This window comes from Oncorhynchus clarkii, chromosome 16 (assembly GCF_045791955.1).
Source record: "Oncorhynchus clarkii lewisi isolate Uvic-CL-2024 chromosome 16, UVic_Ocla_1.0, whole genome shotgun sequence".
Lineage (NCBI taxonomy): Eukaryota > Metazoa > Chordata > Actinopteri > Salmoniformes > Salmonidae > Oncorhynchus > Oncorhynchus clarkii.
In genome coordinates this window covers 21,372,414-21,393,711 of record NC_092162.1, presented here as the reverse complement: position 1 = coordinate 21,393,711, position 21,298 = coordinate 21,372,414, and the positions used below count along the sequence as shown (strand labels likewise).

The 21,298-nt window shown below is 44.2% G+C and overlaps 2 protein-coding genes across 2 annotated transcripts; one reads left to right on the top strand and one right to left on the bottom strand.

Moving 5' to 3' along the window:
- Nucleotides 1-856: 856 nt before the first annotated feature.
- On the top strand, nucleotides 857-4,041 carry LOC139368175 (essential meiotic structure-specific endonuclease subunit 2). Its single transcript, XM_071106785.1, has 8 exons — nucleotides 857-1,608; nucleotides 1,882-2,003; nucleotides 2,101-2,193; nucleotides 2,279-2,403; nucleotides 2,503-2,575; nucleotides 2,780-2,895; nucleotides 3,278-3,467; nucleotides 3,849-4,041. Exons 1-8 carry the CDS (start codon nucleotides 1,134-1,136, stop codon nucleotides 4,002-4,004), a joined length of 1,350 nt encoding a protein of 449 aa, XP_070962886.1. The 5' UTR covers nucleotides 857-1,133; the 3' UTR covers nucleotides 4,005-4,041.
- Nucleotides 3,808-17,404, bottom strand: LOC139368176 (splA/ryanodine receptor domain and SOCS box containing 3b). Its single transcript, XM_071106786.1, has 7 exons — nucleotides 17,326-17,404; nucleotides 12,677-12,803; nucleotides 11,140-11,329; nucleotides 10,621-10,808; nucleotides 8,088-8,190; nucleotides 7,852-7,977; nucleotides 3,808-6,306 (listed from the first exon to the last, which is right to left on the bottom strand). Exons 2-7 carry the CDS (start codon nucleotides 12,794-12,796, stop codon nucleotides 5,786-5,788), a joined length of 1,248 nt encoding a protein of 415 aa, XP_070962887.1. The 5' UTR covers nucleotides 12,797-12,803; nucleotides 17,326-17,404; the 3' UTR covers nucleotides 3,808-5,785.
- Nucleotides 17,405-21,298: the final 3,894 nt, after the last annotated feature.

Here is a 21,298-nt window from a genome sequence, read left to right as displayed (position 1 = left end):
TAATGTAATTTTTTTTCGTATTTACTTCCTAATGACCACTACAGAGGGCAATTTTGTACTTACAATAACAGGCAAATAACAATAATAAACCATCTTGGTAACATGTTTTCTTTCAACCCAAACACTTATGTCTGTAAAAAATCAAATAAAAATACACACTTTTCGGGAGGATACACCACAAACACCTGAAGTGCCTTATTGCTTTTAGAAACTGGTTACCAAAGTAATTAGAGCAGTACAAATAAATGTTTTGCCATACCTCATACCTGTGGTAGACGGTCTGATAGACCATGACTTTCAGCCAATCAGCATTCAGGGCTCGAACCACCCAGTTTATAATGCTATTTATACAGTGTGTGTGTGTGTGAGAGAGAGATGTGGTTTTGAGCCATCATTCATACAATCCAATCAGGAAATACCTGTGAGAGACAGTTGGTCTATGAACAACATGCCTCAAGTGTACTGTTCTGTACAAGCTAAGGCAAGGATCATGACAGCTGACGTGTCTCTGCCAGCCTGTCCACCATCTGCTGTTCCAGTTAAATAATTCTAATCCAATGATGGTTTGTGTCTTGCACACGCACACCTACACACACGGCACGTGCAGTATAGCTGTAGGATTAACCATTAGAAATAGAATGTTAAATACTGACAGCAGAGGAGGCTGGTTGGAGGAGCTATAGGAGGACGGCTTCATTGTAATGGTTAGGATGGAATAAATAAATGGTATCAAATACATCAAACATATGGAAAACAAATGTTTGAGTCCAACCATTCCATTATTCCATTCTAGCCATTACAATGAGCCCGTCCTCCTGTAGCTCCACCCACCAGCCTCCCTGACTGACAGTCAGTTGGTCATCATGATTTGGGATATTATGGCGGACCACGAAATTGTGCACGGAGAACGATTTGATGTTTGTACCTCGTACCACTCCGTCCAGAAGCTGATACGTTGTTGCCAGAAGCTGCAACCCGCATTATAAAAATAACCAGTTTGAAAACAGTGAAGTTCAAACTAAGGCTGGTGTATTCCGTTATTGCTAGGTTTCTTCTACTGTCTTAGATTTGATTTGTGTAATATTACATTCCGTTATGAAAAGGCATTCCATTATTTTGTCTTGGATAGAAATATGTCCGTATTGAAAAGAGCCAAAACATGGGAGATATCTGAATCTGAGGGCGAAAGCGATGCTGAAACTAAACCTTCAATCAAATGCATTGCATTTACCGATCAGAGTGACGATAACAATGAAACAGCGACGGCCAATAGTCCTACTGACAGTCTCGAACAGGACAACAAAGACCACAACACAGATTGCAAGTCAACAGCCAAAACCGAACCAAGTGACACACTGGTGGCTCCACGACCCGCTAGGTCCGGTACCGCAAGTCCGGGGAGAAAACGCCGAACCAAAGAGGAGATAGAGACAGACAGACAGAGAGTTGAGGAGAGGAAGGAGGCCAGAGAGAAACTCAAGAGGGTGAGGGCCGAAGAGAAAGAGGAGAGGCGAGAAGATCAACAAAGGAGAAAAGAAGCTGCAGAGCGTCAAAAGAGCCTCAGACCTGAGAACTGTTTGAAGTGCCTGACTGTCTGTATTGATCCAGGTAATTGGTCCTTTGTGAATGAAGGTGGAAGGGGTTCAGATGGCGTTGAAGCAGAGGAGGCTGGTGGGCGGCGCTATAAACGTGGTTTCCATATGTTTGATACCGATCCATTTATAGAATTTCAGCCATTGCAATGAGCCTGTCCTCCTATAGCTCCTCCCACCAGCCTCCTCCGTGTCAAAGGCACACTGTAAATAAGATGTGACATCAGAGGACCACCGACACAACTAAAGGATGGTGGACATTTTTTAAATGTGTGTTTCCACTCCCCAGCTCTACTGCAGGATGATGGATCGGATGTGTTGCTGGGAACTCTGTCTGCAGTTGAGTGGAGGAGCAGCATTGAGACACAGCAGCTCCCTCACAGCATCACTTGGACCAGAGATCTTCCGCCGGTAACATACCATCACACACAGACAACACGAGCGCCACAACGCTGGGCTTGTTGTCTCGGCCCCTCAGGTTGACTAGATAATGTCTTGGTGTTGTCAGGAGAAAGACAGCAGTGGACCACTGGAGGAGGAGCAGGTTCTGCTGGTGTTGGGTCTGACTGACTTCATGAGCATGGTGGTGTCAGTCAAACAGGTGAGTGCCCTTTAAACCTCAACCAATTCCCTGGTGTCTCCACCAGTGTGTGCAAAGCGAACGTTCACATTTTCTGTTCACCCAGACACTGCATGGCAACTGGGAGGAATCGGCAGTGGAGTCTGTCTTCAAGCTTTTGTCCGAGTGCCTCAACCGAGATGCCAAGATGGCGGTTACTGTTTTAGTGATGGGATCCAACGCAAATAGCTGGTTCGTATGAGATCTGTTTTAAGAATCTGTCTCTGAACCTTGGTCCTTGAGACACCCTGTATGAGAAGAGACTGGATGTATATGTTGGTCTGTCACCAGGACTGGGACATGGGATGTACCCGAGTTGAGCCAAAGATCTCAGTTGGGAATGGAGGATCTGGACATTGAGGAGGTAAGGTATCTTTCTGATATACTATACAATCTCTCTTCTCTCCTCAATACATGCATTTGTAGCGGCAGTTTTTTCTGTTTTCCAGTGTCGTGCATAAATGAACCATTTCAAGCTGCTTTTTGTACTTGGCTCCTCGAACGGTTCCTACCCATCGTGTCATGGAGCTCGATGGTTTTCACCTAACTTGTCTTCATCTGTCCTCAGGTATTGGTTTTCCTGCAACTGTACCGGAACATTACTGTGGTCTTCCTGGACAGCTGGCAGGATGTCACAGACCACGTGTGTGCCGTCACCAAGGCCCTGTCCAAACGGCCCTACAAGTATGAACCCAGTGAACTCTTCATATTCCACATAATTAAGAATTATTCAACTTAGGAATCTTATCAGTTGGAATAAATTTACTGCCATGCCATGAGAACAGGCTTTGAGCACCGCTAGCTTACTTTCTTTACTGTGATTAAACACTAAGTCCGGTAACCAACTTTTGTGATGGATACAGTAGGAAACTACAAAGCATGCAGGCTTTTGCTCCTGCCCAGCAGTACCAAACCTGAGATACCGATCGACTTCATGATTTCGATTCTAATGTGTGTTTGAGCTAGGCTGAAACTTAATCCTGCAAACCCTGTAGCTGTCCAGGGTTGACGAGGCTTGGTGAGCAGTCCATTTAAACTGTGGTCACGCCTTTCCACGCCACTGCAGACTGCTGACGGAGCGGTGCGAGTTGCCGTTCTGTGTGGATGGCTCATGGGCCAGTGGGGTGCGTGTGGAGCGGGATGGAGCTGGGCTGGGCGAGGTGTGGAGCAGGCAGATCACACAGCTCAACAGGGTCAGCCCTGCAGTGGCCTCCACTTTGACCACAGCCTACCCCTCACCGCAGATACTACTGCAGGTAGGAATCGTTCTACGTGTCTGTTTAGTCAGGATCATTGACATAACATAAGCATTTATGACCAATGTAAGTCCTACAATTCATTAGAAATGTACCACAATGGCCTATACCTGCAGACTATATGTTTAGCATTACCAATCATTTATATGACTGTTATATAATGGGTTGACTTTCATTGCATATAAGGGCATGACCAGAAGTTATGGGTTTTCTTTGGGGTCAGGTTGAAATTTGTTTGGCGTATGACATGGCCACATCACTGACATGATATCAACAAACTGCATAGATGAAATACATACAGTATAAAAGTATGTCAATCTATATTTGACACAGGTCTGACTTGAATGTGGATAGTTTACTTGTTTAATGTTTCACCTTCAGGCCTACAGTAGCTTAGAGTCTGAGGAAGAGAAGAGGGGGCTGCTGGCAGGCCTACTAGTGAAGACTGGAGGGAAGGAGAGACGCATCGGACCTGAAATCTCAGCCAGAGTCTACCGTTCCCTCACAGCGCAAAACCCCCAGCTGGTCCTGGACTAGTTGACCATTCTGGCGTCACTGTAACTAATTGATACCTAATGAATTCCTAATTGTCCCTTTGGCATGTTGTGTAGGTCTAGGCATCAGCAGTATTAGTAATATCTCTTGCGCTTTGATGGCCTGGATGGAGCATATCAGAACAATAATGGCCTAAGGACCAAACCCTGTGGAACTCCATCTTTAACCTTAGATAGACCTGAGTGAATTGATCATTCTAAGTGCCTCAGGCCTGGGGTCAGTTTGGGTTTGGGTGTACAACTTTTCTAAGCACTTGAATACATGCAGAACTTTTACGTTTACATAAGTTAAAGTTATGGCCTTGGTTGCACATGGGGTGATCATCAAAATGAGTGAAGTATAGTACTGTAGCACTTTGTATATTTAAGAGAGAATGGCAATAGATTTGGATATAAAAAAATAGTAAATTATGATTAAAAGTTTAACACACAATGTTTGTTTTACATTTATTTTTTTTACAATTCATTTGCGTTCAGCATGAAAGGTTATACAAATTGGCAAGAAAAAAAAAACATTTTACTGCAGGACACATCACATGGTGACTATAAGCTACTATAAGTAAAGCATGAGTCAGATAAACTGCAAAATATCGGAAAAACATGGAGAGCTAAGCGCTATTAAAGAACACAAGAACATGACCACCAATGCGCAGTATAAAACATTTTGATAATGTTAATTGTATGTCGGCATTGTTCTTTCGAAGGCCAAACCCACCATTGGTGTGTGTGTGGCCAAATACCTATTTTCATGTCATCTGACCATAGCACCTCCTGGATTCAGCTAAATGGCATTGGCACTTGGATTGGAACCAGTGCTATAATGGTCACCTTACACAAAAATAGAAGTCTTTGGCCACGCACAGCCGCGGTGGGTTTGACTTTCAAAAGAACAATGCAGAAAATACCTCATCCCTACTGTAAAATATGGTGGTGGATCTTTGTTATGGAGCTATTTTGCATCCACTGGTCCTGGAGTCCTTGTTAAGGTCAACGGCATCATGAACTTTATCAAGTACCAGGACATTTTAGCTCCTCAAAAAAACTGGTTCCCTCTGCCAGGAGGCTGAAACTTGGCTGCAAGTGGACCTTCCGGCAAGACAATAACCCCAAGCACGCATTTTTCAATGGCCGTCTCAGTCTCCGGAATTGAACCTCATTGAAAACCTGTGGTTTGAGTTGAAGAGAGCAGTCCATAAGCGCAGACGAAGGATATCAAGGATCTGGAAAGATTCTGCATGGAAAAACGGGATCCAATAATTTTGACTGCTATCTATTAGAGATTTTTATTACTTGTTAAATATAATCTCTTTCTCTGCGCAAAAGTATTAGTATAAAATAATATTGTAAAAAATAAATGTAGCATACAATATAGCACAGTATTTGTATTATATTTTACAGTGTCTTTTTTGCTCATCTTTATCAAGGGATCCAATCATTCAGTATAGGGAGTGTACATACAGTAGATAACATTAGATTTAGAACTAAGTCATCTGACTTGAGCGGGGTGGTGGATATCCGGGGTGGCTGTCTTCCCCTTCCCTTCAGCCAGGCAAACTGGGGAGAGTTTGGAAGGACAGTCTCGAGGGTGAGCGAGCAATCCACTCAGAAAGTCTTAAAGTGCTTAGAAATCTGAGCTAAGATAAAACTCTTTCACTCTTGTGGACTTTTCCACCAGTAGATGGTAATGGCATTTATAGAAAGGTTCAGAAGAGATAAAGTGCCAACTTTATCTAACATTTCTGAGTGGATATTTGAAAAGAAAAGTCATGTCCTCACTGTCTGAGTTGCTCCCTGGAAGGGTGGGCAGGCAGGGGCACAGGGAGAGGAAGGGCTGGGAACTGGACGAGAGGAGGCAGGGGCATTGGCATGATTGGGTACAGGGCTAGGGAAGGAGCAGGCACTTAGGGTGGGCACCTGGCTGAGACAGGGGCTCGGGCATGGACTAGGCTCCTCAGGCAAGTCATCAGGCAACTCCACTGCAAAGTCATCAAAGAAGTCTTCATTCAAGTCCTCCATCAAGTCCTCAGACTGCTCGGGGGCGCCGTTACTGAGGGTGAACACCCAGCCAAGCTGGTTGTGGAGGAGGTGGCGCAGGCCCGGGGGCAGGGGCAGCACGTTCAGGATGTTAGGGCAGTCGGGCCGCTGCTGGCGCAAGCGAGAGCAAGAGAGGTACTGCAGGGAGGTGGGCGTGTAGCAGGACCGGATCACCTTCATACTGCTCTTGGCTGCAGTGGAGCACACCACAGGGTAGAACTTCTTATTCTGCAGCCTGGTGGCGGCCACACCTGAGGAACAGGAAGAAGGGAAGAGACCGAGACATTAGGCACATGGTCACATGTAAATCTAGAGCAAATGTTACCCTTACAGTTGAGGTAGGATACGTCAGCCATCTGAACAATCTAAAGTGAACAAAAATATACGGTTCATAAAAGGAAATCAGTAAATTGAAATAAATTCATGAGGCCTTAATCTATGGATTTCACATGATTGGGGATGCAGATATGCATCTGTTGGTTTTATATATATATATATATATATATATATATATATATATATATATATAAGGTAGGGGCGTGAATCAGAAAACCAGTCAGCATCTGGTGTGACCACCATTTGCCTCATGCAGCGCGACACATCTCCTTCGCATAGAGTTGATCAGGCTGTTGATTGTGGCCGGTGGAATGTTGTCCCACTCCTCTTCAATGGCTGTGCAAAGTCACTGGATGTTTGCGGAACACTGGAACACGCTATTGTACACGAAGATCCAGAGCATCCCAAACATGTTCAATGGGTGACATGTCTGGTGAGTATGCAGGCCATTTTCAGCTTCCAGGAATTGTGTACAGATCCTGAACCTTGAGGTGATGGTGGCGGAAGAATGGCACGACAACGGGCCTCAGGATCTTGTCACGGTATCTCTGTGCATTCAAATTGCCCTCGGTAAAATGAGGTTGTGTTCATTGTCCATAGCTTATGCCTGCCCATACCATAACCCCACCGCCACCATGGGGCACTCTGTTCACAACTTTGACGGCAGAAATCCGCTCGCCCACACGACGCCATCTGCCCGGTAGAGTTGAAACCGGGGTTCATCTGTGAAGAGCACACTTCAGAGTGCACGTGGCCATCGAAGGGGAGCATTTTCCTACTGAAGAAGTAGGTTAAGACGCCGAACTGCCGGTCAGGTCAAGGTCAGGTCAAGGACCTGGTGAGGACGACAAGCACCCAGATGAGCTTCCCTGAGACGGTTTCTGACAGCTTGTGTCGAAATTCTTTGGTTTTGCAAACCCACAGTTTCATCAGCTGTCTGGGAGGCTGGTCTCAGACCATCCCGCAGGTGAAGAAGCCGGATGTGGAGGTCCTGAGCTGGCATGTGTTTACATGTGGTCTGCGGTTGTGAGGCCGGTTGGACGTACTACCAATATCTCTAAAACGAGGAGAGAAATGAACATTCAATTCTCTGGCAACAGCTCTGGTGGAAATTCCTGCAGTCAGCAGTCTAATTGCACGCTCCCGCAACTTGAGACATCTGTGGCAATGTGTCGTGTGACAAAACTGCACATTTTAGAGTGGCCTTTTATTCTCCACAGCACAAGGTGCACCTGTGTAATGATCATGCTGTTTAGTCAGCTTCTTGATATGCCACACCTGTCTAGTGGATGGATTATCTTGGCAAAGGAGAAATGCTCACTACCTGGAATGTAAATAAATTTGTGAGTATGGAAAATTTCAGGGATCTTTTATTTTAAAATCATGAAACATGGGGCGAACCCTTTACATGTTGTGTTTATATTTTTGTTCAGTATAGTTTGAATCAAGGTGTCACTCACCTATACAGCGGCGGTTCTTATAGAAGGTAAGGGTTCCATGCCACGTGTCAAGGTGCAGCCCTATGATGGAGCCTTGGCCAAAACGGGACGAGAAATTCACCTTGTCCCCTTTGTGCTGAAGCATACCTTGAATAGGAAATTAATAAAAACCGGAGGCAAATTAGTGAATTACTATGTATAAAACGTCATATCCATAAGGCATGCCTATTCATAACATTTATGTGTCACTTCCTCACCTGTGTAGGAAAGTCCCCAGCTGTCCTCGTCCATCCCCAGCATACTGCAAAAACTGTGTTGGAACTTGTCCAGGTTGACCTCAGCGGTCCCGATGCCCACCATCTACATAGAAGACAAAACATACAATAGTAGGTAACAATGTTAAATGCTGGCTGGCTGGCCTTGTTTGTCTGCCTGGTTGGCTGGCCTTGTTTGTCTGCCTGGTTGGCTGGCCTTGTTTATCTGCCTGGTTGGCTGGCCTTGTTTGTCTGCCTGGTTGGCCTTGCCTTGCTCGAATTAGACACCTTGTGGAAGAAATGCCATACCACTTGTTAGCTTAAGATTTTAAAAGGGAAAAATGTATCCTGATTATATACAGGGATCTATAATGACGCTTAAGTGCTTTAGGCTAGAATCAAGCTTTCACAAGGAAGATATGCTTCTGATGCACATGGGGATATCTTTGGGTCATCTCTATAATATTCAGAGGCTGAGCTACGTTTTTCTAATGTCGAGGAGTAAAGAAAAAAGAAGAACACTGCTTGGGAAGTAATGTCTGTGACTCTCGCTATCGATAGAGTTAATCACTTTCTAAAAAATAAGATGTTTAACTAAATTGATACTTGATAGTTCAAATAAATTACAATATTATAACATATTTATTAGGAGAATAACATTTGTGAAAATAGTCAACTTTATGTCCCCCCTATTTAATTATGTATCATGAAATAGCCTACCTTAAAAATGTCATGAATTTCAGGAAACAAAGTTACAAAGTGGGATTAAAATAGGGAAAGGGGATACCTAGTCAGTTGCACAACTGACTGCATTCAACCCAACCGCTCTGAATCAGAGATTTAATTGTAATTTTCTGTCAGCAATCTACAGAAAATAGTCTGCTTTGTCAAAGTGGAAGAAAAATTCTAACAAGAATCACCTTTGGTAGTGATTACAGCTGTGAATATTTCTTGGGTAAGTAAGAGATTTGCACACGTGGATTGTACAATATATTTTTTTTAATTTTAAAGAATAATGTTCGAGCTCTGACAAGTTGGTTGTTGATCATTGCTAGACAGCCATTTTCAAGTCTTGCCATTGATCTTAAAGCCGTAAAAAACCTGTAACTAGGCCACTTGGGAACATTTAATGTCATCTTGGTAAGCAACTCCAGTGCATATTTGGCCTCCCAGCGTCTATTGGAAAGCAGACTGAACCAGGTTTTCCTCTAGGATTTTGCCTGTGCTTAGCTCTTTTCCATTTATTTTCATTAAAAAAAAATACTCCCTAGTCCTTGCCGATGACAAGCAGAACCATAACATGATGCAGCCACCACCAAGCTTGAAAATATGAAGAGTGGTACTCAGTGATGTGTTGGATTTGCCCCAAACATAACGCTTTGTATTGAAGTCAAAGTTCTGTACAGGCTTACTTCTTTTTACTCTGTCAATTAGATTAGTATTGTGGAATATCTACAATGCTGATCCATCCTCAGTTTGCTCCTATAACCTCCATTAAACTCTGCAACTGTTTTAACCCCCTAGAGTCGATGTCCGTGCCCCTGCAGAAATCTAGTTGGCCTAATAAAAGAAAATCCCCATCAAAATACGTCAGTTTAAACTGGAGATATCTGGGGTTTTTTAATGGGCTGCGTCGCAATCCATCACATCCGCCGATAACTTGTGATTTTAGTTTAATTCCACCGCGGTCATAGGCCTAAGCCTCCCAGGGATGCTCAGAATTGACCAACTAACTGCTTTAACAAAACAAATGCCCCAGGATCCCCCTAGCTTCCTCCTCCCTGGGTACAGCAGTGAGGGCAAGTACCAGTACCATGGGAATGCCCCGCTGACAGCCCTCATTCACTACTGCTAATACACACGGATCACTCTCAAACAATGTTCTGCTTTTACCCCTATTGTAAGGTTGAGAAACAAAACAAACATGATAACTTTCTCCTCATTGGAAGGCATTGTTTTCATTTTAGTCTACACTAACAATGTTACTCTATGTATGTATTACCAATTTCTGTCGGATATTCACTTTCTGCTTCACACTTATTAAATGCCTCTTATTTCAAGATTAGCAGGTAATGCGGCAAATTTATAAAACACATCGGCCAATTCAGAAGGGAAGAGAGAAACTTTCTGGCATCAACGTGTATTATAACTGGGCTGGCACTGTCTATCAGTCCACTGTAGATGGAGTACTCTGTCCATAATAAGTCTCACCTGAGACGGGATAGACTGGGAAATAGAGCCAGTTTCTGACTCAGTCTCGGGGAGTGGTTGAATTTTTTGGTTTAGAATCATTTGGGATATCAATGAAAACGCCATTGGGAGTACAATAACGTTTAGCCTTACGTTTAGTTAACAAGTCTCTACAGGTTCAACAGTCCTACAGACTTTTGTTGAATTTCCACGACACTTGTTAACAAATCGACCCCTGTCTACACTGTAGCTATACTATGGGCCTACAGTATCTGTAAACATGTAAGGGTTAAGGTTAACCCACTTAGGGTAATTCCTGACCTGGATGTTTTTTTTGTGTACGTACCATGTCTGTGCCATAGACGGGTGACGTCATCTTGATCTCCCAGAAGTGCTGTCCATCTGTCAGCTCCTTGGTGCCGCGGATGGCGGCTGTGCCACAGCTGTACTCAGAGTGGAAGCTCACCTTGCGGTTGTCACAGCTCAGGAGCACTGCATTGGACTTGACGCCCTCGTCCCACACCCAGTCGAAACCTGCAGAGAGACAATATGATGGTTATCCACACTAATTCATGACCCATCCATTGATAACACCTGCTACATTTCCCAGATTCACTGTTTAAGCTATACGTGCATGCTCATATACATAATAGCTCCACATCCATTCAAAACGTGGACATACAAGTGCATGCACGCACATACTGCGCACACAGTATTGTCAGCCCACATCCAGTTGGAGTCAAAACACAGAAACTGACATTGCTTGACAATACAAAGAGGAGACAATTATTCATTCACCTATACAGTAAACACAGACCAGACTAAGTTGAAAGACATACACAGATCCATAGTTCCCACTACACACCCTGGTCCTCCTCTCCACACAGGCAGTCATTGAGGGGCTGGAAGCCCTGCAGCAGAGTCCCAGGGCTTGTTTCCTCCTGGGCGTCACAGTGACAGTAGGACTCCCCTGTCACAGGCACCGTGTCGGGCACAACGTCTGTCACCTCCGGGGTGACGGTCAGGTAATCCACTTCTGAGTCCGAGTCGCTGATCTGATTGACGCACATGGGATAGACAGAGATGGTCAAGGCAAATGAGTTGGACATTTGAGAATGTCCCTAGTTTTAACTGAGAGAACAGGTAGACTGAACCACACTTGAGAAGACTAATCTGTGAGAATCTGAGGAATTTACAATCGGAGCGCTTTCAGAAAGAAAGAAAAAATACAAAATACAAAACAAAAACCGACTAGACTACCCAAAAACTAGCTTAGTAGGTCCTGTTTGAGAAACATCTGGAAATACTGTGCACTGCAACCTCTCCTCAGTCGGTTACCTCAACTAAAGCACCGAGCTTGTTCAGGTTCTTTAAAGCTTCTATAGGTTGACCCTTTCCCTAAAGAGAGGCCCTTGCATTCCCATTGGAGCGCAAGCAGGGTATGCCAACATTTAAAAATAGACCTGTGCCAAAAATACAGACCATCCATGCCTTAGGAGTCCCCATTCAGTAGAGACAGCCATTTTGAGACAGTTGAATCCACCATGGAAAACTACCGGCTCTAGCCAGGTCATATTTTCGATCATGCCGTGGCCTCGTGTTCTCTCTGTCTCAGCATTCTCCCATTGCTCTTTCAACACTTATCACCCCCTCTCTACCCTAACTCCTCTCTGGGTCTGCCCCAAACACACACTTCCACACTCTTACCTTTCATCACTCCACCCTTTCTATTCTTTATTATTTCAAACCATCTGTATTCCTCGCGCCACTCCTCCCTCCATTTACATCTCACCACTGCACTCCTCCCTCCATTTACATCTCACCACTGCACTCCTCCTTTCTCCATCCCCCACTCCTCCCTCCATTTACATCTCACCACTGCACTCCTCCCTCCATTTACATCTCACCACTGCACTCCTCCCTCCATTTACATCTCACCACTGCACTCCTCCCTCCATTTACATCTCACCACTGCACTCCTCCTTTCTCCATCCCCCACTCCTCCCTCTGTCTCTCTCTCCATCTCTATCACTCCCCCACTCAATCTTTCTCACTACCCCACTCCCTCTCATTCCCCCACTTCCTCTCAATTCAATATAAGGGCTTTATTGGCATGGGAAACATATGTTTACATTGCCAAAGCAAGTGAAATAGATAATAAACAAAAGTGAAATAAACAATAAAAAATGAGCAGTAAACATTACACTTACAAAATGTCCAAAAGAATAAAGACATATCAAATGTCATATTATGTCTATGTACAGTGTTGTAATGATGGGCAAATAGTTAAAGTACCAAAGGGAAAATAAATAAACATAAATATAGGTTGTATTTACAATGGTAAAGATAACCTACTCTCTCTCTCCCCCACTTCCATCCGTCCCCCTTCTCCCGGTTCTCACCTGTGTGTGTTCGTTGCCCCACTCTTCTCGGTCATTCCCCAGTACCACTGCGTCAATGTCTCGTCGGATGTCACTCCACACGTAGTGCGGAGCTCGGCTGTTCCTGCTTCTCCGTAGCATGGCCACTCTAAAGGGACAGGAAGGGAAAATTAAATATCACATACATAATACACAATACAAAGGATTGTCATAAAACCTTAGTAATATAATTGTATAACCTATATCCCACAATTTCAGCATGGTGAACTTATGTTGGCAGACATGTGCATCCCATTGCCCTACTTGAAACTAGGCTAAATATGTTTCGAAGATCACACCACACACGTTCAACTTGACAAAGCTATTTGAACCTGAATCATTTATATGCCCTGCTGGTGGGAACGATATGATCAGTTAAAATACTCAGTCACATGTAGTGGGGAAGTTGAAATATCATTGGCATTGATGTAGCATCTAATAAAATATATTACATTTGGAAAAAACAGTGATTTTATTGGTTTATTTGGTTTACATGATCCAGATAGGGATGTCTTTTGGCATAAGAAATGACACAAGATTGTTTTTCAAATACTGAGCAAGTGCTCATTTCAACTCTCTCACAAACTAGGTCGATTGTATCCTCTTTCACCCCTACCCCCTTATCCTCTATGGGCAATACAAGATGCCAACTATTTTTATTTAACTAGGCAAGTCAGTTAAGCACAAATTCTTATTTACAATGACGGCCTACTCCGGCCAAACCTAGACGACGCTGGACCAATTGTGCGCCGTCCTATGGGACTCCCAATCACGGCCAGATGTGATACAGCCTGGATTCGAACCAAGTACTATAGTGATTCCTCTTGCACTCAGATGCAGTGCCTTAGACCGCTGCGCCACTCGGGAGCCCAAAACCAGTCCTTGAGACAGCACTGAAATAAAGGTTTGGGGTCAATACCATCTCAATTCAGGAATTAAACTGAAACTAGAAAAGGGTTATTTTTCAAGAAAAATTGTGTGACTTGCTTCAGCTGTCCAAAAGTATTTTTTGTAGAAGTTGTTGGAGACTAGTGTGGTGGGAAAGTAACAGCAGAATTAGTGACTGCAGTACAGAGGTGGAAAAAGTACCCTATATATACACACCACTTATTTCACTATACCACTTTAGTCGTATAAACCTACCCTGATAGAAAATGACTCAAGGTGAAAATCACCCAGTAAAATACTACTTGAGTAAGTCTAAAATTATTTGGTTTTAAATATACTTACATATCAAAAGTAAAAGTATAAATCATTTCAAATTCCTTATTCTAAGCAAACCAGACAGCACCATCTTATTTTTTTTACGGATAGCCAGGGCCACATTACACCCCGACATCATTTACCAATGAATCACGTGCGTTTAGTGAGTCGAGTAGAGATGACCAGGGATGTTCTCCTGATAAGTGCATGAATTGGACCATTTTCCTGTCCTTCTAAGCATTCAAATGCAATTCATTATTTAGGGTGTCAGGGAAATTGTATGGAGTAAAAAGTACATTATTTTCTTTGGGAATGTAGTGAAGTAAAAGTAGTCCAAACTATAAATAGTACTTTACTTTACTTAAGTACTTTACAGCACTGCTGCAGTAGTGGTGGAAATAGTGACTGTTGCAATAGTGACTGTAGGCCAGTAGTAGAAGGCCTAGTAGTTGTAGCACTACACTGCAGCAGTAATAATTACTGGTGTAGATAGGTAGGCTAAATGGCAGGCTAATGGTCATTATAAACCACGTGGTTCAAGCCCTGAATGCTGATTGGCTGAAAGCCGTGGTATATCAAACCATATACCATGGATATGACCCCCCCAAAAAATACTATAATTACATTGGTAACCAGTTTATAATAATAATAAGGCACCTCGGGGGTTTGTGGTGTATGGCCCATATTGTCACGCCTGTTCCCGCTCTCCCTCTCTGGCGCTCGAGGGCGCCATGCTGCTCTTCATCACGCACACCTGTCACCATCATTATGGGCATCAGCAATCACTGGACTCACCTAGACTCCTTCACTTTGTTGATTGCCTTCCCTACTTCTGTCTGCTCCTCAGTTTGTTCCATGTGTCAGCATTAGTGTCGTTATGTGTTCATGTCCAGACGCTGTCCTGTTCCATGTCCGTTGCTAATTAAAATGTTCACTCCCTGTACTTGTTTCTCGTCTACCAGCGTTGATCATTACAAATATACCATGACTAGGGGCACTCCACGTTGCGTTGTGCGTAAGAACAGCCTTTAGCTGTGGTATAATTGCCATATACCACACCTTCTCGTGCCTTATTGCTAAATTTTAAAGTCAGTTTCACATCCTGTCTAAGAACAGCACTTAGCCGTGGTATATTGGCCATATACCACAACCCTTGGGCCTTATTGCTTAAATATACCACGGCTAAGGGCTGTTCTTATGCGCGACGCGAAGCAGAGTATACCACAAGCTCCCAAGGTGCGTTACTGCTATTATTAACTGGTTACCAACAATAGTAAGAGTTTTTGTCATACTTATATATATATTGTTAAATACTGTTTAAGCCATTCAGCATCCATGACCCAAACTACCCAGATTATAATCAGTCTTATGTGCTTCCCCAGTTGAGATCCGCGACCGGTGAAACAGCGCTACTGGTCGCCCCATTTGTTATTGTTATCATTTTGTTCTTTAAAAAGGAAGAAATGATGGCCTCCAGAGTGGCACAGCAGTCTAAGGCACTGCATCGCAGTGTTGCAGCGTCACTACAACTTGTGGTTCGATCCAGGCTGTGTCATTACCAGCCGTGACCGGGAGTCCCATAGGGCAGCGCACAATTGGCCCAGCGTCGTCCGGGTTAGGGGAGGGTTTGGCCGGGGGGGGGCTTTAATTGTCTCATTGCGCTCTAGCGACTCCTTGTGGCGGGCCGGGCGCCTGCAGGCTGACGATGGTCGTCAGTTGAACGGTGTTTCCCCCAACACATTGGTGCGGCTGGCTTCCGGGTTAAGCGAGTTGGTGTTAAGAAGCGTGGTTTGGCAGGTCATGTTTCGGAGGACGCATGACTCGACCTTCGCCTCTCCCGAGCCCATTGGGGAGTTGCAGCGATGAGACAAGATAGTAATCACGAAATTAGGGAGAAAAGGGGGGTAAAAAAAAATACATAGAAAAAGGAGATGAGCATCCAGCAACATAATAAAACAGAAACATTGTAGTACATACTCTGCTGTTCTATCGCATGTGCATGATGTGTAATGATGTCTGAGGGAATAAAACAGTGTTTGTTGGTTGAAGTAACCTCTGGATTGGAATTATATTTCTCTAATCCGATTCCAGATTTGAATATTTAAAAAAAAATAGGTAAAGATTTCATGTGCTCTAAGTTTTTGTTTAACCTGTTGGGGAAGTGGTCAAAACAGCTGATTTGTGCCAAAGTCCATTTTTACAGTCAAGTCAACGTTGATTTAACTATGGGAAGTTTAGAATGTCTGAAATAAGAATTTAACTGATTTGAAATGGAATTTCACTTAGCTTCCTGAATTTAAATAGAACTGACCCCTAGCCTGCTTGAAACAAATAGGCTCCACAGAACAACACACAAACTGAACTCTGGAGTTGCTAACCTATATTCTCCCTTGTCGGAGGTTGAAGTACTGTTGCTCCATATGGACTGTTTCCACATGTAAGTTTGACCTTTAAATCCGACCTGCCTTCTAGTGTGCCACTTTGGCAGCGAGTTTGCAGTCTGTGAGCCGGTTCATGAGATCAACAGTGATAATGTTTTTTTGACCCACTGACTGTATCGAGTGATGTGATCATAAATTATTAAGCCCCTGGGTGGGGTTGGGGGAATGGGATGGGGATGGAGGCCCACTTATGTCCCTATGCTAAGGATTTGATTTGGGGGTCAAATAATGTATGCTCAGCGGAGTTGAGCTGACATGGAATCTGCAGCTGATGGCACGCCTTGCTTAGGCCTAATGTTTCCACAGAAAACAGGTAGCAGCTGGGTAGACTGCTGTCCAAACAGGTGCACCAGATAATTGCCAATGGTTTAGATAAGGGAGTCTGATGCGCCTCACTTTAACAGTGCTTAGCCTATATACTCTATCACCGTCATCTGAGTAACTCAGGCTGCATCCATAGCTCCACGTCAATCAAAATCTAATGTAATATTATCTGGATACAAGCTCAACCCATTTCTTTTTTATGCATGAGCACCAAACACATAGTTTGTTTATTTTCTTAATACATTTTTATTCAGAGCCAAGTTTGAATTGCTCTTAGCTTACTTCCTTATGTCCAAGATGCAATGGGTTATTTAGTAAACATTTATATGCAAGTAGTTTCCCCCTGAATTTAAGTAAATATTGGTTTTCCAATCCATAAATCCCTAATGATTTCCTATCTATTCATTACATAGTAATGCAGTTAGTTGAACCAAAAGTGCAATTTGTCATTGTACACTGTTTGATTTACATAAAAGCCATAGGCTGGCTATACTTAACTGATATCTGAGGACTGTCAAATATATAACACAATAGCCATTTAAATTTCAGTCATTTAGCAGACGGACTTATCCAGAGCAATTATTGTTAAGTGCCTTGTCCAATGCTCTTAACCGCTAGGCTACCTGCCCCCCTACTTTCATTAAACTAGGAAAAGGTTCCTACCTTATAGTTGTCTTCTTATGAACTATCTTGCATGTTAGGTCCTCTATACCAGACTCCTGAGTGTGACAGGTGCAACTTGCTCTATGACCTAGTTCCCTGCACGCCAGACATCAACAATACCCTTACACGCTCACACCTAGCACTGATTGGATAAGTGTGCTAAAAGGGAGGAGTCTATGCTAATTTCCCTATCTAAATAGGGTAGATATAACATTCTGGTAGAAATTGTATTGTGGCTTTATGTAGGTGTCATTTGTGTCAGTATTAACAGGCTTTACTTATTGATGCATGTTCTCATTGCCCTGGTTACATAAAGCATGAGAATTCAGAACAGACAGTAAATATTCATTTGATAATATTGTCAAAATTTGATACTAATATATTTGTTAAAGTTTATGAACATCAGGAAATATGCAAGGGAAATGAATTACCTTTATAGCCAAAATGAGAAAGGTGGCATTCCTGAACGTCAAGGGCCAAAGCATAAGCGACATTTAAACATTTGTTTTAGAGAAAATGCAAGTCATTAAAATTCACACGTGAGTGGGGGAAAGGGTTCTAGGGTAGGTACAGAAATCATAATTGCGAAATTCAATAGAGGCCAAGGCTGCATGACTTCACTTGTAGTTTGTGGCTTCAAAGCTTTCTTAACAGCATCAAGTAGTTTCCATGCTATGCTCATACACCCTGTGCACCCAACGGCAAAAACCTGAAACATTTCCTGTGTTACGCTTACACACAGGTGTTTGGAGCATGCTAGATGGCTAATTAGCACAGGTGGTTGCCTATTGTTTTCCGTTAACAAGCTTTGTAACATGAAGATATGGCTGTGTGGGAACCCTAACCCTATAAAAAGATGTGTATCAATTTAAACTTTTTTTTAAATTATTATTTCTCACTGACATTGTAACGCCCGTCTGAAGAAGAGGACCAAAGCACAGCGTGGTACGTGTTCATGATAATTTATTCAAACTGAACACTGAACCAAAATAACAAAGTGGAACGAAACTAAACAGTTCTGTTTGGTGCAGACACAAAACAGAAAACAACTACCCACAAAACACAGGTTGGAAAAGGCTGCCTAAGTATGATTCCCAATCAGAAAGAACAATAGACAGCCGTCCCTGATTGAGAACCATACCCGGCCAAAACATAGAAATCAGAACATAGAATGCCCACCCAAATCACACCCTGACCAAACCAAAATAGAGACATAAAAAGGCTCTCTAAAGGTCAGGGCGTGACAGTGGGCATCTATCCGCGGTGGCGGCTCTAGTGCGGGACGTAGACCCGTCACCCCACTTTGGTGGCGCCTCTGGTGCGGGGAACCTCGCTGGGGGCTCCGGACCGGTGATCGTCGCTGGGGGCTCCGGACCGGTGATCGTCGCTGGGGGCTCCGTGCCAAGGATCGTCGCTGGGGGCTCCGTGCCAAGGATCGTCGCTGGGGGCTCCGTGCCAAGGATCGTCGCTGGGGGCTCCGTGCCATGGATCGTCGCTGGGGGCTCCGTGCCATGGATCGTCGCTGGGGGCTCCGTGCCATGGATCGTCGCTGGGGGCTCCGTGCCATGGATCGTCGCTGGGGGCTCCGTGCCATGGATCGTCGCTGGGGGCTCCGTGCCATGGATCGTCGCTGGGGGCTCCGTGCCATGGATCGTCGCTGGAGGCTCCGTGCCATGGATCGTCGCTGGAGGCTTCGTTCGTGCAGCAGGCACAGGACTCACTTGTCTGGAGAGACACACTGGAGGCCTGGTGTGTGGAGCCGGCGCAGGATATACTGGGCCGAGGATGCGCACTGGAGGTCTGGAGCGTAGAGCTGGTACCACCCTTCCTGGCTGGATGCTCACCCTAGCTCGGCACCTGCAGGGTGCTGGCACAGGACGTACTGGGCTGTGGAGACGCACCGGAGACACAGTGCGCAGAGACGGCGCAGGATATCCTGGGCCGTAGAGACACACTGGAGGCCAGGTGCGTGGAGCCGGCGCAGGATATACTGGGCCGAGGATGCGCACTGGAGGTCTGGAGCGTAGAGCTGGTACCACCCTTCCTGGCTGGATGCTCACCCTAGCCCGGCACCTGCGGGGTGCTGGCACAGGACGTACTGGGCTGTGTGCAAGCAAGGAGGCCTACAAACCTGACCCAGTTACACCAGCTCTGTCAGGAGCAATGGGCCAAAATTCACGAAACTTATTGTGGGAAGCTTGTGGAAAGCTACTCAAAACATTTGACCCAAGTTAATTAAACAATTTAAAGGCAATGCTACGAAATGTGAATTGAGTGTATGTTAACTTCTGACCCACTGGGAATGTGATGAAAGAAATAAAAGCTGAAATGAATAATTTCTCTCAACTATTATTCTGACATTTCACATCCTTAAAATAAAGTGGTGATCCTAACTGACCCAAGACAGGGAATTGTTACTAGGATTAAATGTCAGGAAATGTGAAAAACTGAGTTTTTTCGCTAAGGTGTATGTAAACTTCCGACTTCAACTGTATAGTGCATTTGGAAAGTATTCAGACCTAGACTTTTTCAACATTTTGTTACATTACAGCCTTATTATAAAATTGATTACATTTTTTCCCCTCATAAATCTACACACAATACCCCGGAAATATCACATTTACATAAGTATTCAGACCCTTTACTCAGGACTTTGTTGAAGCACCTTTGGCAGTGATGACGGCCTCAAGTCTGGGTGTGATGTTACAAGCTTGGCAAACCTGTATTTGGGGAGTTCCTCCTATTCTTCTCTGTAGATCCTTTTCCTTTCAGGTTGGATAGGGAGCGTCGCTGCACATCTATTTTAAGGTCTCTCCAGCGATGTTCGATCGAGTTCAAGACAGGACCACTCAAGAACATTCAGAGACTTGTCCCGAAGCCACTCCTGCATTGTCTTGGCTGTGTGCTTAGGATCGTCGTCCTGTTGGAAAGTAAACCTTTCCCTAGTCTGGGTCCTGAGTGCTCTGATGCAGGTTTTCATCAAGGATGTCTCTGTACTTTGCTCCGTTCATCTTTCCGTCGACAAGTCTCCCAGTCCCTGCCTCTGAAAAAATATCCCCACTTCATGATGCTACCACCACCATGCTTCACTGTAGGGATGGTGCCAAGATTTCTCCAGACGTGACGCTTGGCATTGGGCCATAGATTTCAATATTGGTTTCATCAGACCAGAGAATCTTGTTTCTCATAGTCAGAGTCCTTTAGGTGCCTTTTGGCAAACACCAAGCGGGCTGTCGTGTGCATTTTAATGAGGAGTGGCTTCCGTCTGGCCACTCTATCATAAAGAGCTGATTGGTGGAGTGCTGCAGAAATCGTTGTCCTTCTGGAAGGTTCTCCTATCTCCACAGAGGACCTCTGGAACTCTGTCAGAGTGACCATCGGGTTCTTAGTCACCTCCCTGACCAGGGCCCTGCTAGGTTTGACCGGGCGTCCAGCTCTAGGAAGAGTCTTGGTGGTTCCAAACTTCTTCCATTGAAGATTGATGGAGCCCACTGTGTTATTGGGGACCTTCATTGCTGCAGACATGATTCAGTACCCTTCCCCAGATTTGTGCCTCGATACAATCTAGTCTCTGATCACTACGGATAATTCTTTCGACCTCATGGCTTAGTTTTTGCTCTGACTTGTACTGTCAACTCTGGGACCTTATACAGACAGGTGTGTGCCTTTCCAAATCATGTCCAATCAGTTGAATTTACCACGGTGGACTCTAATCAAGTTGTAAAAACATTTCAAGGATAATCAATGGAAACAAGAAGCACCTGAACTCAATTTCGAGTCTCATAGCAAAGGGTCTGAAAACTTATGTAAATAATGTATCTGGGGGTTTTTATTAGCAAAAAAATCTAAAAACCCGTTTATTGCTTTAACATTATGGGGTATTGTGTGTAGATTGATAAGGGAAAAAAATATTTAATCAATTTTAGAATGAGTCTGTAATGTAACAAAATGTGGAAGAAGGGAAGGGGTCTGA

Excerpts from the sequence above, each read along its gene's own strand:
- LOC139368176 (XM_071106786.1), bottom strand. The coding sequence starts at position 12,796 with ATGCTACGGAGAAGCAGGAACAGCCGAGCTCCGCACTACGTGTGGAGT. Across the intron at positions 8,191-10,620 it reads CCGTCTATGGCACAGACATG|ATGGTGGGCATCGGGACCGC; the intron begins GTACGTACACAA and ends TCTTCTATGTAG. Across the intron at positions 7,978-8,087 it reads CTGGGGACTTTCCTACACAG|GTATGCTTCAGCACAAAGGG; the intron begins GTGAGGAAGTGA and ends TTCCTATTCAAG.
- LOC139368175 (XM_071106785.1), top strand. The coding sequence starts at position 1,134 with ATGTCCGTATTGAAAAGAGCCAAAACATGGGAGATATCTGAATCTGAG. Across the intron at positions 1,609-1,881 it reads GACTGTCTGTATTGATCCAG|CTCTACTGCAGGATGATGGA; the intron begins GTAATTGGTCCT and ends TCCACTCCCCAG. Across the intron at positions 2,194-2,278 it reads TGGTGGTGTCAGTCAAACAG|ACACTGCATGGCAACTGGGA; the intron begins GTGAGTGCCCTT and ends CTGTTCACCCAG.